The sequence below is a fragment of the Bacillus rossius genome, chromosome 7, assembly GCF_032445375.1.
Source record: "Bacillus rossius redtenbacheri isolate Brsri chromosome 7, Brsri_v3, whole genome shotgun sequence".
Taxonomy (NCBI): domain Eukaryota; kingdom Metazoa; phylum Arthropoda; class Insecta; order Phasmatodea; family Bacillidae; genus Bacillus; species Bacillus rossius.
In genome coordinates this window covers 45,839,762-45,858,578 of record NC_086335.1, presented here as the reverse complement: position 1 = coordinate 45,858,578, position 18,817 = coordinate 45,839,762, and the positions used below count along the sequence as shown (strand labels likewise).

Here is an 18,817-nt window from a genome sequence, read left to right as displayed (position 1 = left end):
TAATTTAAATCAGTTCACGATGGATTCCCATTGGGGTCAAATCCTGACCTTTTTTTTTTTTTTTGCTGGTGGAAGTGCAATTTGACTATAGTTTGATTTTTCTATGATCGCACAGTAAAGTAAGGTCACGTGACTTCCTGGAACGATTATTATCTCCCTGGTTCAAACAGGGGTGTAGGGGACAGAAACGATCATCTTTTTTTTCTTATTCTTCTTATGGATAAAAAATAAATTGACGGAAGTAATAGCACGGGGAAGAATACATAGAGAATGGCGCAAAAATGGGGACGTGATATATAAAGCTGTGAGCGAACTCGGAAATCCACTCTATGCAAAGTGTGTTTTGCCACCGCGTCTCGGGAACAACCTTTTTTTTTTGTTGCAAACCGAGTGGGTTGGTAGCGCTGCGGGGGCGGCTTTTAGGCGCTGTTAACCTTTCTGGATACTTGGCTGGTGGAGGCGGCGGCTTTGGGGAGCGGGCGTGGGAGGCGACAGGGGGTGGAATCGATACAACGTCTACGGGGGGTGAGGGTGGAGGGGAGAGGGGGTGCTTAAAATATGCGTAAGAGGTTTACCGACCAGAAGGAAAGCCAGGTGAAGCTAGCGTGCTCGAGAGCGGAGAACAGATGATCCCGCGCACCCTTTGGTTTTCGCGCTTCTGCAGAAACCATCGCGGTCTTTCAAATTGGCACCAGCACCATTCCGAAAACCATAGGCGGTCCGAAATTTTAGTTATTTTATTTTAACATGAAAACGTATTTTCGCTCGTCACAGTGATAATCGGTCGAACTTTCTTGTGTGACTAAATACCGTCAGATTTGAATCGCTAGTAACTACGAAACTAATGGTGCAGTCCATAACGGATTGATCATGTCTGTACCTGTTTGTCGCGCAGTATTTTTTTTTTGCCTGTGACGAAATCGTACCAGTGTAGGCGCATGCGCGTGATTGTAACGAATCAGCCCTGGGTAAAGTTATAAATTGGTGTAGCGTGGAAGCGCATTTAGCTAGGACATTGATTCGGATGTCATTGTGACTATATTACGGAGTACTACTGGGGCTCAGAGTGAGTCAATAAAAATATTTTTAGGAATGTAAGTGAAAATCGGTATTATATTAAAAATTACAAAGTAATTAAAGATATACATATTTTCATACGACTCGTAAATATGCTCGGAATTTTATAGAAAACAAGTCAGAGGAAAGCACGCGTCGAAAGTAATCCAAAAAGACTAAAACGTCCAGCGTTGAGAAAATGCGAGAGCTACTACAGCGTCGAAAAAGAATTGAAAACGGCGCAAAACGATTACGTAGCTGGTCCAACGGGCATACAGCCACCAGTGACAGAAAAAACACCTATGGATCATGTAAATCTTAGTATTAAAGATATTTATAGTTAAATTACATATCAATACGTAACACTTGTTATGATTTTTTCAGGACGTTTTCTCGAAAAATCTAAGGCGCGGTCCATTTTTTTATTTATTTGAATTTCTTAGCTGTGGTACCCTGCTTTGCAAATAGATTCAATTTAAGAACTTCCATTTAAGAATCACTATAAAAACTGATATGTAAATTATTTTTTTGTTCCAAATAATATTTTTTGTTACTTGGGCTTAAGACTGAAAATTTTCACTTCCGTTTACAGGGTAGTTTTGATTGTGAAAAATATTCACAGGAACGTTTCATACTTACTAAATGAAAAGTCTAGCCTATCGGATGGCTGTGTTTTGTGATGCTTCTAGTGATAACAGATGTCGGCGAGATTTGTGTGTTTTTAAATACCGAAAAAAAGTTTATACCACGAGCATGTGCGAAAATTATTGTAATCAAGGGTCAGTTGTGTACGCGAGTAGTTGAACATCGAAGATCCTAACCGTTGGATTGGTCGTAATGGTCGAGACGACAGAGCTCTGTTTTGCTTGCCTTCACGCTCACCTACATACATAACGATATTCCTTCGGGGACTTTGTAAAATATCGTGTTTATGTCCCTCCGCTACCTAATGATTTTCCAGAGTTCGGACACAGAACTGAAGAGGTTATTGCTTTCATTACTCCGTACAATAGTGTGGGAAGAATTGTACTTTAGGTTGGATGTGTGCCGTATTACTAAAGATGCACATATTGGACATTTGCAAGGCAAACAAGGTTAATTCACCTTCGATTTGATGTATGATTTGTTGTAAATAGTCTAAATTAAACTATCATAGTATACCATTTAAAAAGGAACATTATTTTATGGCCACCCTATATTTTGTGACGCAGGTAATTTCATGTAAACGTTTACTGTTGCTTTTGGAGTACGTACGGGGCTCAGTGGTCTAATTCTGTTGGAAGCTACATACCATCATGGACACCCTATATTGTGTGACGCAGGTAATTTCACGTAAACGTTCACAGTTGTTTTTGGAGTACGTAAGGGGCTCGGTGGTGTAATTCCGTTGGAAACTACATACCATTATGGACACCCTATATTGTGTGACGCAGGTAATTTCACGTAAACGTTCGCAGTTGCTTTTGGAGTACGTACGGCGCTCGGTGGTGTAATTCTGTTGGAAGCTACATGCCATTATGGACACCCTATATTGTGTGACGCAGGTAATTTCACGTAAACGTTCACAGTTGCTATTGAAGTACGTACGGGGCTCGTTGGTGTAACTCCGTTGGAAGCTACATACCATCATGGACATCCTATATTGTGTGACGCAGGTAATTTCATGTCAACGTTCGCAGTTGGTTTTTGGAGTACGTACGGGGCTCGGGTGGTGTAACTCCGTTGGAAGCTACATGCCATTATGAACATCCTATATTGTGTGACGCAGGTAATTTTACGTAAACGTTCACAGTTGTTTTTGGAGTAGGTACGGGGCTCGGGTGGTGTAACTCCGTTGGAAGCTGCATACCTACCATCGGAGCTTGCGCGGAGACCCCCCATGGCTCACGGTGCCTAGACGAAGCCGCGCTGCAAGACATCGAGTGCGCGGCTCCTGGTATTTGCGATGCAAGCGGAAGAATTGGGTTAATTACGCGCGCGCGGGGGAAAGTTCCGCGCCCGGGGGGTTCCAGGGCCAAGGAGGAGGGAACCATCACAGACATACTCTCCTTGGGCGCGGCCAGGCTGTGCGTAGGCTGCAGCTCGCCTCCGGGGGCCCTTATCGAGCCGCAACTGTGGCCGAAGTTTCCCCCGAGACGGGTGGGTGGTTGGAGGCCGGGGGGGGGGGGGGGACTCGCTGAAGGCCCCCGGGTGAAGGGTGGGTGAAGGAGGGTGGCCTGTGATGGACTTCCTCTTTCGCGAAGACCGGCGCACAATGGCCCGCCCGAAGGAGAGGGAGGGGGGAAGGGGGTGGGGCGCCCAGCAGCCGCAAGAAGTAGGAGCAGGAAACGGAGAAGGATCTCGAAGCTCCCCTCTAGTTCCTTCTTCCGCCACCACCACCATCATCATCATCATCCTCGTTTTCACCTACACGCTCTCGGACTGCGTACCGTTAATCTCGCACCATGTCAGGTCCGCTTCTTCGCGCGACTGCCTTCAAACTGCTGCCAGGGCACCCGCTGTAGCATGTTGCTGACGAACTGGTCGACATTAAAATAAAAATCCTTCTATATTTACCCTTAAATGTTCTTCTAGCATCATCGGGAGTCACCAGAATACGAACGCACTCGCCGTTATGTACCAGCTAGAATTTATGTAAACTGCACTTGCCTATTTGCTAATCGCTAACCTAAAAAATCTGACTTGTTCTACTGAGGCCATGCTGGTGACGACGATGCAAGTGGATTCGCGCCCTCGTTTGGTGTCAACGGAAACCCTGCCTCGACGCAGGGTGCGCACGAGTTCACTAACGGTTCACCACGGTCAGCAACGGTGGAGAGAGGCCTTTTGAGGCGTTAGGCGAAAGGAGCCAACTTGCAAGAAACTTCCCCTCTCTCCTATACAGCGCTCTCCCCCGGCCGTGAGACAACAATCACACAACTTCCTCCCTTTCCTCCCCCCCTTACCAAAAGTCACCGCCCTTGATGAAGAGATTGGCCCGACCAATATCAGCCAATCACGACGTCCAGCCGGGACTTGGCGGAGAGGTGGGAGGCAACGGAAAGTCGTTGGGTTTCTCCGAGTAATATCCGCGCGCACGATCGTCTTCGAAGCTCGTGCGTTGTACAGAGAAATTCCAGCTAACATCTGTACATTTCTAACTTCTTGCTGAAAATGGTTTATTTCAGTCAGTAAGGCTTTCAAACACGGAAATACCTATTCTAATACGATATCAATGTGGACTTGTTTAATTTAGCGCAGTTGCACACAGAAACCAATCTAAAATGATCAGAATAGTTGGGATGCGCTATATGCAACCAACTCGACTAACTAAAAGGCTTTTTAAAAATAATTGAAGGATGCTGTTTATTAAGTATTAACATAGCCCCCTAAAATAGTTTGGAGAAAGGCATCTAGCAAAGTCGTAGGATAAATTTCTAGGCCGGGAGACAGTAAAAACTCTACTGCTCCTGGCTCAGACTTACCTGGGGGACTTTGACATTTATGTACAGTTCTACCAAGGACCATTTTTTCTACAAGGACTAGTATTTCATACACACTTACCTAACAATTTAAATGCAAACAGTCTTTTTTATAAGACTAAAAATAAACCAAATATTTATAATAGCCATAATTACATAACTTTGGTTAACCTAGGTTTCATATACATTTAACGTCTGAAATTGGACATAAGTTTTTGGGCACGTCTTTTCAAATTTTGTTAGCTCAGAATGTAGTGGTAAATTTTCCATAGATTATTCCATCGCCAGTGTACGGAGTGTTGGTTGGGTCGTCGTGGTCCAGGCCTCGGTCGTGATACTTTACTTCTTTTTTCAACGACGAAGTCCAGCGTTTACAACGACAAATCACAACTTGTTATCAACTGGAAGATCTTATTCATGAGTGTTTTTTCATGCATTATCACCAGAGTTCTAGCTAAAAACTATTGATATTGTTCCACAACACTTTTTTTTTAACGGAAAGTCAGTACTTCTGCTGCTGGTGCTGGTGATTGTTGAGGAGGTGATGTTGGTAGTGGTGGATGTGGTAAGGGTATCTAAATTTATAATGGAAATGGTTTGGTGTTTGGAGTAGTGTTGGGAGTAGTAGTATTGGTGTTGGTGATGGAAGTGGTGGTGATAATTGAGTGGGTGGTGGAGATGGTTGAGATGGGGGTGGAGATGGTTGAGGTGGGGGTGGTGGGTTTAAGGGTGGTGGCGATGGTTGAAGTGTGGGGGTTGTAGTTATTGTTGAGGTGGTAGTGGTGGTGATGTTGGAGTTGTATGAGGGTGGAGGTGTAGTGAAATTGGTGTTGGTGGTGGGAGTGGTGTGGTGTTGGTGGTGAGAGTGGTGTTTAGGGGTAGTGTTGGTAGGGGTGTGTGTGGTAGTAATGGTGGTTATAGTGTGGTGATGTGGGTTTGTGGTGGGGAAGGTATTGTGAGTGGTAGGGGAAGTGATGGTCATGGTTAGAGTAGTAATAGTGGTGGTGATAATGGAGTTGCTGGAGTTGGTAATGGTTAATGTGGTGGGGGTGAGGGTGGTAGTGGGGATCGGGATGTTGTTGTGGTAGTGGCATTGGTGATAGTGGTGGTGGTGGAAATGGTGTTGGGTTGGCGGTGGTGATAGTGGTGGGGTTGTAGGGGTCGTAGTAGTGGGGATGTTTGAGGACGTGATGGTTTTTTGGGTGGAGGTTGTTTTGTTGTTTGGGTGGTATTGGCGGTGGGAGTGGTGACTGTTGGTGATAGTGTGGATGGTGGTGGTAGGGTGGTTTGTGAGTGGGATAGTGGTGATGATGATAATGATGATGATCATAATGAGTACTCGTTATGACCCCTCAAGAAGTGGCGTTATAATGGTTGCTTCAAGTCTCCTGAGGTCTATTGTGGCACAGTAATTTTTTGCAGTGGTTTTATACTGCTTTACGGCGTTCCAGGTTGAACGACAGATTTATGTCCATGCCTGAAGCCAGGAATATTAATATTTTTCCCATCGGGAATTCAACCCATGTTCTTTCGCCTACTAGTCAGAAGTCTACCAGTACCAAAAGGTTTAACACTATGATTGTACCTAAATTACACCGGTGTATGGATTACAAGACAAAGGAATGCATATAATATTTATGAGACATTTTCATATTTTCATATCTTTGGCGCATATATTCGAGTTGGTTTGTAATTTAGGTTTATCATTTACACTATCTCAACTCGAGCAGCTGCATCTTGCTGCAACTAAAATGTATCATGAATATGAGTGTGAAATTGTTTATATGCTGTAAAATATTTACTGCTGAAGAGTATTCACATGCCGAAACTTTAATAAATTAGTTATATTTATAATGTATTTTATTTGCCATAACTCATTAATAGGTGTATTACTCCTTATTGCTAAAGTTACGAACAGGAAATAATGTATCATACTGTATGCATTTCCGTAATTATTTCAAATGCGCCTTCATTTTAATGTGAGTTTGTATGGATGGCCTTCATTAATTAACTGTATAAGGTACGCAAATATTACAGGCCTACGCCTAGAGCCGCGAGTATACGTTCGCCTGCGAAATGCGGCTTATGCAACACACACAGCAGTACAACGAGGTAGGTTGCATACGTTCCCATTGCTATGGTTGTTCAAAATTACAATATCGTTAATATTTATCAAAATAACTGTGCAGCCTCATTCAGTGGTACTCTTATTGTAGGTGGAACTAAATAGGGTAGTAATTTTTTGCAAAAATATTTTTAGAGGTAGCTATTGAACATAAACCAGCATAAACTAAGATATTTTTATTTCTCTTAACAAGCATTATCCAAAAATTTAATTTAGGCTTAATTTAGCCTGCATATAAATATATGCAGGCTTTCATGTATACGATACTGTCTAATAATATCAAATGTCCCAGAGAAATGTTTTACAGTAAATATTATTAAGAAAAGCTTTGCTATAACTTTCCACCTCAATGTCATCTTGGCATCTGTATGAAAATCCAAAAATGCCAGATGGCTCGTAAAACAATGATTTTTTTTTTCATTTATAACGGAATTGTTTAGTGAACACTTAATTTAGCAATGATTATATCTCATTTTGTGTGCACCTCAACAAAATTTCTGATTTTCAAAGCAAATAAGTAAACAAATTGAAATTATGAAATTCATGTTTTCGAACCATTTTGACAATTTTTCAGCAATTGGCATAATATTGAATTGTGCTGAGAGCAAGAGAATAGAAAGCGAGTTACGAACGTTTAACTGCTTTTTGAAAGGCCATGATTCCCATTTGTACTAAGAATTTTAGTAGTTTATTATTTTTTAATGTTTTATTTAGTAACTAAAGAGTGATAAACGAAATAAAAAATATAATTTTGTTACAAATTAATATAGATGATAGGAAGCTGTATGTGATTTTAAGCAAGGAATTATACGCCCAGTTAGCTCACCGGACATTGACTGTAGAGGTCTGAGTTCGATGTCTGTTGGCTCCAAGTGCAGATAAGCCCCCTGTGTTACAGTGACCAGTAGGCCCTCTGCAGATGTTCTGGTTCGCTATCGTCGCATATTTACTCGTCGTGGAAACTAGACACAGACTCGCCAGTCTGGGATGAGGATGTAATTAAGGAATTATGTGTTAGTAAGTAAATTCTAAAATTGTTAAAAACAATTTAATTCGAAATTAGCAGTTACTTTTATATGTAAAAATTATTTTTTGTTATAATGGTTTATTTTGATAATCTATATTTTTGTTTAACCTGTTTACTTCCAAAAGTATTCAAATGTAAAGATTATAGATCCTTGGCTAAAATTATGCAGTTAATCCATGTACAACCTTGTCGACATAATTAGCATTTTTTTTTTTTTGCTATCGCCATTCTATGAAACCAATGCAACCTTTGTGAGATACTTCCATATATGACGGCATATATTTCTGGTAGTCTGTTTTAAAGTAAACGCCAATTCAATAGGCCAATAATTTTAATAATCTTAACTGCATGCTGTTAAGAGGAAATAAAAATTAATACTAACATGTGAAACCAGCATGGCAATGAATTAGTATATCCGTTATACGGAATCGACTGGGCGGTTTCTGCTATCTAACATCAGTAAACGGAAAGCCACGTACGACAGGATGGATATTAACTACTAATATTCCTTGGCATAAATGTGTCGTCGGTCCTGTGATTTTTTTTCCTTCAGTTGTGTGGTCCTGTCTGTTGCGACTAACTTACGTGCATCCAAAATGCAAAACGGTTCCTCGCGGGCAGTGGCGGACGCAAGGTGGGGTATATATGGGTGATATATCCCCATAGCCTCGAAGTTTTGGAAAAACAAAATTGCAAATTGTCATTGAAGACAGTATGCTAGCTTGGGAGATGCAAGGTGAGATGTTACAACACCTGCAATTTCATCTGCGTGAGAAGTCGAGTCGCCTACTGCTACTTATGTAGGCCTATATATCAGTGTGTTAGTGCTAGTAGAAGATATTTAATTTTTAAATAATTGAAACTATTTCGCTGGGTGTAGGGAGGGGGGGGGGGGCCTACAATTTTCGAGCGTTACGAAAATTCCAATCGCATGAGGGGAATAGTTAAGTACGTGGTGGGGGGAACCGGTAGAGTTGGAGAATGCGTCAGCGGCGACGCCACTCCAACGCATGCACTAGCGATCGAATGGGAAGACGGCAATGGAAGGGGGATAGGTGTGTATGTAGTGTAGCTCGCTATATATGCTGGTTGTAACGGCCGTAAGGGGAGACGGCAGGTGGAGAGGTAGAAATGACACAGCAGTGATGCTACGGAATTCTCGTAAGGCTGCTTATGTTTGTCTACTCCTCAGTTTTCGTAACGGCTAACGTCATTGAAGCTAACAATATTTTTTTTTTCATTTGATATCATACCCGCATCTTTTCTATTCTCAATTATTATCTCTTGTTCAATAAAAAAAACAATAATTTATCTATATCCATACCCAATAAGCAATAAGTTTCACTTCTGTCGCACGTGAACTCCACACACACACGTTTTTTTTTTGTTTTTTTTTTGGAAATACGTTTTTAATTTTTATTTATTTATTTTTAAACATCCCCTTTTTTTTTTCCTCGAAGAAAAAAAGATTGTGAAGCATTTCGCGATGTGCTCTGTACGAGGCAGCGTATCCTATATTCATATGCTAGGCAGGGAAAACACAAATTAGGAACTATTCGGCGGTGGTGTACAAGAAGGAGGGGAGGGCTCTCTAAAGCACCCCGCGACCACACGAGTGCGCGGGTAGGCGGAGAATATCACACTCCGTGAGGTCTGATGCAGCTTGTGGAGCAGAGAAGGCGGAAATAAGGAGAAGGGAAATAAAACTGGGATGGAAGGATGTATTAGGGGGTCGTCGTGTAGGAGGTTGTGGGGGGCGGTTGGGGTAGAGGAAGCCGTTCTTCCACGCGGAAGGAATCGACCCACGTCATTCCTACAAGGGTTTCTCTCTCTTTATCTCTCTCTCTCTCTCTCTCTCTCTCTCTACCACACCCCGTCCTCGCCCCCTTTTCCGTGACGTAACGTCCTTCACAAGGACTGCTCCGTGGTCGTCCGAGTCCTATGGTATGGGGCTTTCAAAATAATGGCACACTGAAACAATAATCGTACGTTTCTGGAAAGTTACAAATGCCATTTATATATTAAATAATTTTTAAAAATGTTAAAATATAAAATTGTGAATGATATGTTATCACGAAGTAGAAATACTAACTAAATTTATCCGCTGTAAAACATTTATGATAAAATTTCATTAATAAAAAATGAATGTACCTGTTCCGCTGTTAATTTTAGTTTACGTGAAATTTTGACACAAATACGTACCAAAAAATTAACTGCTTTACTGTGATTTCGTGGTACCCGAGGCTACATAATTATGGCAAGAGTACGATAATAATGACACCTCGGAGGAGGAAACCTCCTTCTGCCCCCTTATTCCTTTGGACTGATTAACAGCTCCTGCTGTCTTTCGCCCCATCCTTTGGCCTTCCCGGCATACCATCCCCGGGAGGAGACGTAAGAAAAAAAACTGATAACGTCCTACAAACCCCTCGTTTCCTCTGTCGTTCCTCTGGCCCTTCCATGCTTCTTCCTTCTCCGCGAGGACTCCACGACCCGTCTTCTTCTTCTTCTCCTCCTTCTTCGCCGTCTCTCCCCGAGGCAAGTGAGAATTAACTTCGCCCCCGTGGCCGGAGAGGGAGAGAGGGAGAGAGAAGGGGAGTCTGGATGAGGAGGAAGACTCAGATCCAACACACGCGCGAGGGCGCTGCAAACCGACGCAGGACCTAAGCTCCGTCCTTGTCGGAATTTAATTAAGCGTGGCGCTGCGGTGCCCCCTTTTGGCGGGTGTTAGCCCGGGGGGGGGGAGGGGGGAGGAGACAAGACTTGGAGAGGCAAGGGAATTCCTCGCCGCGGACCCTACACCCTCGAGTGACGTCAGACGAGGGCGTGCGACAGTCCATCCGACCCGAGACCCCGGGGTGGGCAGCGGGCAGCGTCAACACCGCACAGGCGGGGACGCACCACAACGCCGAAATACCACAACGCCGAACGTACAATAACGCCGAATACCATAACGCCGAATGCCAAATTGACCGCAACGCCGACACGCTAGAAAATTGCTGTGTACCACAACGCCGAAGTACACTAACGCCGAAAAATGTCATTGCAGGACTGCCACAAGGGTTAGACTATGTTAGGTTAGACTAGGTTAGGTTAGACTAGGTTAGGTAAGGCTAGGTTATGTTAGGCTAGGCTAGGATAGGCTAGGTTAAGTTAGGTTATATTACGCTAGGTTAGGTTAGGTTAGGTAAGGTTAGGTTAGGTTTGATTGTGGTATTTCGGCGTTAAGGTACATTTAAGAAACACACACAAATTCATTCTATTTTTATTTCGGCGTTGTGGTACACAGCAGTTTTCTAGCTGTCGGCGTTGTGGTAAATTTTGACATTCGGCGTTATGGTACTCGGCGTTATTGTACGTTCGGCGTTGTGGTATTTCGGCGTTGTGGTAACGACCCCGCACAGGCTACTGAATCAGCCAGTCGGCCGGAGCGAGTTCGTTTAAGGCCCGGCCCCACACGCTCTGAACGTTACTTCTTGAACTTCAACATCCTTAACTCTCGGTGTGCGACGTCTGGTAGGAGTGATTCCGCGAATACCACGGAAGTAAAAGGATCGGAAATGTGTAGCAACCCCGGTGCTGCCATCTGTGGTGAATGACACGAACCAAAGTTCACAAATTCAAAAGGAAACTTTATAGTATTAACTGCTTCGTGAATTTTAACAAGATGGGCAGTATTTCAAAAAAATTCCTTGTCGAAAAAAACAGGTTTAGTATTTTTTTTCAAGTCTTTATTATTTCCTTTTTACAAGCTTTATATTAGCTTCACCTGTATATTTGTTTGTATGTTTGTAACCGACTCCTTTGCACTCGATTTTGACCCACTTTAAACGGACAGTTTTAATCTAAACTTCGTACACTTATCGAGGACCGGTGACAATACACTAATTTAATAAGTTTCTTTTATCGGAGCAGTTTCGTTAAATATTTTAAAATTTATGTCCGCTAATAAAATGATTCAATAGTCGACGTAGCTGCTCCGGAAACGAATTCCAGCGGCAGGTGCGGAAACTACGTTTGATTCGCGTCAAGAAATGTACTTAGTTGAAAACACTATTTGCGAGTATATGTATCACTTTTTTGCCATTATTTGAAAGAATTTCACGTTAGATTTCGTGGCCGAGTTTCGTATTATAAGTGTATTTGCAACAAGATAACACATGAATTTGCTCGTTACCAAGGTTAGTGTTTTACACATCACTTTTTATTTAATTTTCTTATCATCACAATTAATTAAGTGTTTTTCTCCTGCAAATTTGATGTTGTTGACACACAGATTTTATCACTACATATCCATTTTACTAACAGTTATTTTGGAGCTTGTATAAAAATCACGTAGGTGATCATAATTATGAACACTTGGTTGACCTTTTATTGCTATTGGATAATTTTAAGTAAATATCTGTGGAAATATTTTAATGCGAAACATAAAAATTGCGAGAGAGCTGTCTTGATAAATGAACACTGCAAGTCTTCAGATAAATGTTATGACAAAAAAATAATAAAAGGTGATTGAGACCGAGACGTAAGGCTTGAATTTTCGCTATTTCCAAATCTTTGTGAATAAATATTTCGAAAATGCGACTGTAGAAGTAAAGTTGAATGCATTGCCCAGCTGTGTAAAAACTTCTATGTAGTGTTTTACCATAACGCAATTACTCAGCCTTAACCAATGTTCCCCTGGACTTTTATAAATATCAGAAAACTTTTATGTGACGTAAAAGTTAAAAACATGAAAGAAAAAAAATTGAATTGGTTATAAAATAACTCAACGTGGTGTGTGAAGAGAAGCCTTAAAATTCACAATTTCACTTATTTTTAATGTTTGCACATAGGAAGCACGGCGAACGGTATCGTGAACCCATGGGGTTTTCTCAGAGTACTTCCAGTTACCTTCACAAATCCATAAAGACCTCGATGTCGACTGTAATGAATCACTTATTCATTTATTTTTCTTAAAAACCTTTCCCTTGAAATTGACCCCTCATTTATCTGTGTGTGGGGTCCGAAGTGGGATTTTAACCCCACGCCTTTTTCCATCAAAACTCGTCATAAGATTATTTACCTAAAAAAATTAGTTTTAATAATAGAGCATGTAAAGTTATCTTTGTGTTACACGAATAGGATATAGAATCAGTTTTTCCAAATGTCAATTTTTTTTAGAAAGCTTGACTCATGTGGAAATAGAATGTCACCTAAACGGTTGTAAATGCTTTGTTTTTAGAACATTTTGTTATATGTTTTAGTTGAAAGGTAAACTTTGACAGTTGTTTAAAAAAAAATTTAATTTTTTTTAAGATTTATTCATTAGAAATAAGTTTCTTTTTCCTCCGCAGTGACGTGTCTAATCAGGCCAATGGCAGTGTTGATTTTTTTTTACCAATATATAGCTGAAGCGTTCACAATAAGCGGGATTAGGGAAATGTCAGCTCAGGAAGCGTTCCACAAAAAAAAAACAGGGGATAAACCAAATCTGCAGGACCGCGCGCAGCTGCGATCTGCATCTGCGCGAAAAGTGGCCTTCGAGATGGACTGTCCCTTGTCGAGGGTGCAGCTGTCACGTTTCTTCCACGTCTCCTTCTCACCCTCCTCCTCATCGCCAGCCCCAGAGGGCAAGCGGCGGACCCGGGGGCTTACCAGACAGGCTGCACGCTCTTTCGCGGGGTTGAACCCCCGACCCGCCCCACCACCCCTCTGCGCTCGGGTGGAGGGCAGCGTTGCTCCCGACGGCCATCTGGCAAACGCCGCGGCGGCGTAGGCGGCAGATGTGCGTCGGCGATGACGTCACGGCGTCTGTGCGCGCGAGGGCGGGAAGCGGGCAAGGGTGGGAACAACCCCCACCCCCACCCCACACACCCTCTCCCTCCTCCTACCCCCCTGAAACCTTTATTACCGAACACGTGCGCCGTCGACCAAGAGTGATTTCAGCGTCGTCATATTCATTTAGCGAGGGGAGGGTTCGTCAGGACTGCTAGGACCCCCTGGTGCGAGGACGCTGCGTAATCCTGCCCTACCCCCTGCTCTCATATGCGTTAAATTCCTTTTTTTTTTACCCCTGCCCTTCAATTCGGTAGCGATGAGTGTTTATCGCGGACCCTGGTATAGTCATCCGTTCGCTTCCTACCCTTGGGCACTACAAGATGACCTGTCAATCAACCGCACGCGCGATATATGTATGTAGGCAGGCGTATGCTTTGTGAGTGATAAAGTTTAATTACTTCCTCTCCCTAAATTCCAAACCCCTCCCCTTCCCGCAAAAATATTAAGCTTAGGAAACATTTAAGAATACTACTTGGTCTTCTCTTCCTCGTTAACAATATGCTGAATTAATGTTTTACCCCCATTGTTTTAACGCATCAGGGCCACTTTTTGAAAATAATTTCATTCCTATAACTTTTTTATTTTGTAGTTTGAACTTGAACATTCTTATGGTGCTCCCACAGTCATTGGTTTTCGCATAGACATAGAGTTACAATACCCTTTTGGAACATGATGTACGGAATCAAACAAGGGTGTAATTGAGTATTGATTCGTGCCACACTGGATTTTTTTTTATATATATTTCGTTACAACGTTACATTTCGCTGTAAATAGGTTTTGTAATTCACATCATGATATTATTCTAGCATAGCTAAGAACATTTTCCAAACTATAATTCCTTTTGTTGAAACAAACTTAAACTACCTACATTAAGTTAATTACCTTTAGTTAATGCGATAACGATATAGAAAACTTAGAACCTGATGAAGGTATTATTAATAATTTGTCATGCCAAATATTTTTATGGATGTTTCAAAACATGCGCTGTATTTAAACCTTTTTTTAATATACGAAGGTAGGGTTCATTTCAATTCAACACGCACATTTGAATATAAAAGAAAATTATTACTGACTCATTAACCTGTGACATTCAATGACATCTTCAGATTATACGTAGGCTATTTTTGTCTCATAGATATTTCTCCAGCTAATTAAACATTTTGTAATCGACTTTTGATCGTCTTTCCTATTAACTGTGCACAAAAATAACGTTTAACAAAGCCTGTATCACTACTGTTCCTACTGCTTGCACACGGTTAAAAATGTTCTCCTTTCATTTACGTTGATCGCTGGTTACAAATTATCGAGGGCACTTCGTAAATTTACGGGTACCTTCGTCGAATTACGGGCGCAATGTTTACCTACTACGAACACGAATCTAAAAGAATGATCTTGATATAGCAGGGGGGAAAAATTGAAAACTTGCTAACACTCCTACAAAAACACTTTTATTTCTTCCACGTGTGTTCTTATCCCCATAAACAAAACTCGGAAGTCAAAATACGGCGTAGTTACTGCCAAGAAATTACGGAGAACTCTTAGTTTATTTGAGGTGAGTTTCTTTGACGTGAAGTCAGTAGATCTTCTGTAGTTTCTAGTAGTGCACATTAAGGTACCGACCTACCCGGGCACTCTTACGATATACGGAGCTTCAGAAGAAACCACGTGACTTGAATACTGCTCGAGTTATCAGGGTGGTGTATGTTTACATGAAGCATTTAAAAATACGCTGAGGATGAATAAGTAGTTATGTTTCCGTTTTTTTATTTTAACTGTTGTTTCAGGGGAGTGAAATTGGCTAAAACACCTGTTCTAGGAGTAATTTTTATGCATGAAACGCCTGGTAAAGATTCCTGAAATCGCTCGAGGGACTTCCAATTATCTTCATCTTAATTCCTCTGCCATTTCATGTTACGGTTAACTCTCAAAACTCGTAGCTGCACCATGCTTGTCGAGAAGACTGCGCGCCAGTTCAGAGCCTTGGTCTTGTAGGTTTATACCTCGCTAGAAGCACCGGGAGTGCGTCGTTTGCCCTACAGGCGTTTGCCCTAAACGCATTTTCGAAGCATATTCTCGCATTCCTCATTCCAAACAGGCGTTTGCCCTAAAAGCGTTTGCCCTAAAGCGTTTGTCCTAAAGTCGTTTGCCCTACAGGCGTTTGCCCTAAAGGCGTTTGCCCTAAAGGCGTTTGCACAAAATGTTTGATAATCACATTCGGACCAAGCTCCGGCATTTGACCTAAAGGCGTTTGCCCTAAAAGAAGTTTTTCGACAGTCGTTTTCCCTACAGGCGTTTGCCCTACAGGCGTTTGCCCTAAAAGTTTGCGAATTTTCAATAATCCTAAATTGAATGCTTGCCGGCGTTTGCCCTAAAGTCGTTTGCCCTTAAGGCATTTGCCCTAAAGTCGTTTGCCCTACAGGCGTTTGCCCTACGAACCTTTTCGAAGATAGATGTCCTTACGTGTGTCGCCCCTGTTGACAAATGTTGGAACCATTCTCCAAATGAGTACAAAGTACAAAATTCACAAATTATATGGCAGCACATACGGTTTGCTTTCCCAACATTGAAGTCCAAGGTTGGAGCTGGTAATTGAACCTTACAACAGATGGTGCGCCAATCTCAGTGACTGGATTGTATTTTTTAAATAATTTTTTAACAGAGAGGTTGATGATGTAATATTTACCAAGGTGGGGGAGGGGTTAACTAGCGAACGAATTAACTTAATTTAATATTGCTGCTATATATAAAAACAAGCGTTAACAAAAGGAGCTTACACAATTTTATTATCCCTGCCTGCTGGAAGTCGTCCTAAAAACAATGACCCTAAAATAATTTAAGGCAGAGGATTATACATATGCATTTATAAAAACTTTTTCAGTGTTTAAAAGTTACTGTTAAAATAGCCTCCGAGACCTTCATGCCTATTTTCAATTTTTATATAACATGTGCCCAACTGAATCTGTCGTTTTATTAATATGTTTGTAGAATGCCCCAGACCATCTATAGCTTAACCCCTAATAAGTTTTATGGGAACAAGTGAAGTATATATAATAAAAGTCTGATTTAACGTGTGACAACCAATGAAATGTACAACTTTTCAAAATGCATTTAATCATATCATACATATTGCCACAATATTTGAATGAATTTCATAGGTATGAGTGTAAACTAGGAACGCTTTTGATATGTCGTGGAATGTACAATAATGAATTACGTAAAAGTATAATACACAAAGAAAGATCATTAAATGAAAATGCGAGATTGTGTACTTTCACTTTAGATTGAAACTTATTATGGTAAATATGACTATCTTAAGCTATGCGTGTTTCTTTGTCTTACTTGGTAACATATAAATTGTTAGATACAGTTTCTCAGAGTAGTTACTATAATAAGTAAGTAATCAATTAACATATAAAATATGTGAATCGGTAGCATTTTGAACTACAGTATCATAATGAAATTAGCACAATTAATACTGTGAATTAGCTATATATACCTACTGTCTGATTAATATAATATTATCAAAATATCCTAAATTAACTACGTACATAAAAGCAACCTTAACTCCTTTGTATCCTTAAAATTTTATATTACTAGATTTTCAAATTAACCCTCCATTGAAAACTCGATCTTGTTAGTTTCAAAATTGCTATGATGTTGTTTTTAAACACTGAATCAAATTCTCTTTATTTTTTTGCAAGTGAAGCTTAGAAAATAAATATTTAAAAGAATTATTCACCAAATTACATAATTTTCAAAATAAACAGTTGCAATTTTATTTAGTTAATTACATATTTGACACATGCCCACAAACAGTCTTACGATTTTAACAGTGGGCACGATATGTGTGTGTGTGTGTGTGTGTGTATATATATATATATATATATATATATATATATATAGGCTATATATATTCAGTATTTGGTTAAATGTACGCAATAGGTTTATCCAACCCGACTTGCTTGCCTTGGTCGGCAACTATGTTGGCTGTTTTCTCTGTTAGAACTCTGTCTGGGTATCGTGTGTATGAAGTAACGAATTCTTTCTTCACTTCTGCAAATGAAATTTATATACCCACTTTTATACATATGTGTATAATAGAATATAAAGCAGAAATTGGGCGTCGTGTGGGGCGGGCTTACAGGACAGCAAACTATAACAAAAACTGTTAGCATAACAATCATGTATCAAAAATAGTATTATTTGTGCACGCGCAGTTCATCTCCACAAATTAAGTTTGTACGTGACTATAATTTTTTTCTCCTGAGATCGTTTTTAGGTAGATTTCGCAGAGCGACTTACAGAAAATTTCACGATATTTTCTCCGATCTAGGTCCTATGAATTTCAGAATTTCTAATTGAGGTAAATATGAATTTCTAATGTAATGTTGGATTGGATTTATATCCCATACATATTGTTGAGCCAACAATTAATTTGCAATATATTGTTACATTGGATAGGTACTCTAAAAAAAATGATAAGATTTTACATAGTTATTGAAACATCTAGAATTTTTCGGAATTTTTTTTTTATATTTGTAGGCCGTACGGCGAAATCTACCTTTCCGGCTGGCTGCCATAAGGGATTTTTCATATAAATTATGGGAGATATGATTTCACACTATTATGCACACAGACGCTTCACATCTAAATCAATCTTGTTCAAACGAAAGGGTTTTAATTTTTTAATATGACATTTTTTTGTGACAAATATCTCAAAGAAAACATAACCAGTAATTCGGCAGAATTCTATACGAGCCTCGTTGTCAAATTTAATGGGCACAAAATAATAAATTATCTACACACAGACACAGCGAGGCTCTTTTCAGCGTAAATGTTACATGGCAGGACAAGATTCAAAAAAGGTTTAGCTTGGGAGAAGAGCCCTGGTTCAATACACAAGAAAGTCATTCGTAAAAAGATTCGACACGGCACAACTCGGCGTAAACTGGCGTACCAAGAAGATAGTCGGTTGAAACTAAAACGGCGTGAACTCCAATCAACTTAACCAAATGTTGACTATGGATCCTCACCAGGGCAAGTTATTAATGTACAAGGGAGTGATCTTCCTGAAAATGAACTATTAAGTAAGTGTGAACATTACATCGCGTCACTGCAAGTCACTTTAAAAGAAGGAAGGAATATTGTGGAACAAACAAATATTCATACAATCCCGCAAGGAAAGTCGTTCTGTGTGCGGTGGGCTAAAGTCACATTATTATTATTGAGAAATACCATTACGTATCTTCATTATTTGATTTTGGGAATATAAGTGGAATCCACTATGGAAATATGGGAAATATTATGGATATATTTTAATATATATTA

General features: G+C 40.6%; 1 protein-coding gene across 1 annotated transcript in view; it reads right to left on the bottom strand.

Moving 5' to 3' along the window:
* Window positions 1-18,817, bottom strand: part of LOC134534548 (uncharacterized) — a 97,275-nt gene that overhangs the window by 12,330 nt on the left and 66,128 nt on the right. Inside the window, exons 6-7 of the mRNA XM_063373030.1 lie at window positions 10,096-10,269; window positions 3,101-3,168 (exon numbers count right to left, since the gene is read on the bottom strand). Of these exons, the coding sequence (XP_063229100.1) occupies window positions 3,101-3,168; window positions 10,096-10,269 (242 nt within the window). The remainder of the gene's footprint in view (window positions 1-3,100; window positions 3,169-10,095; window positions 10,270-18,817) is intronic.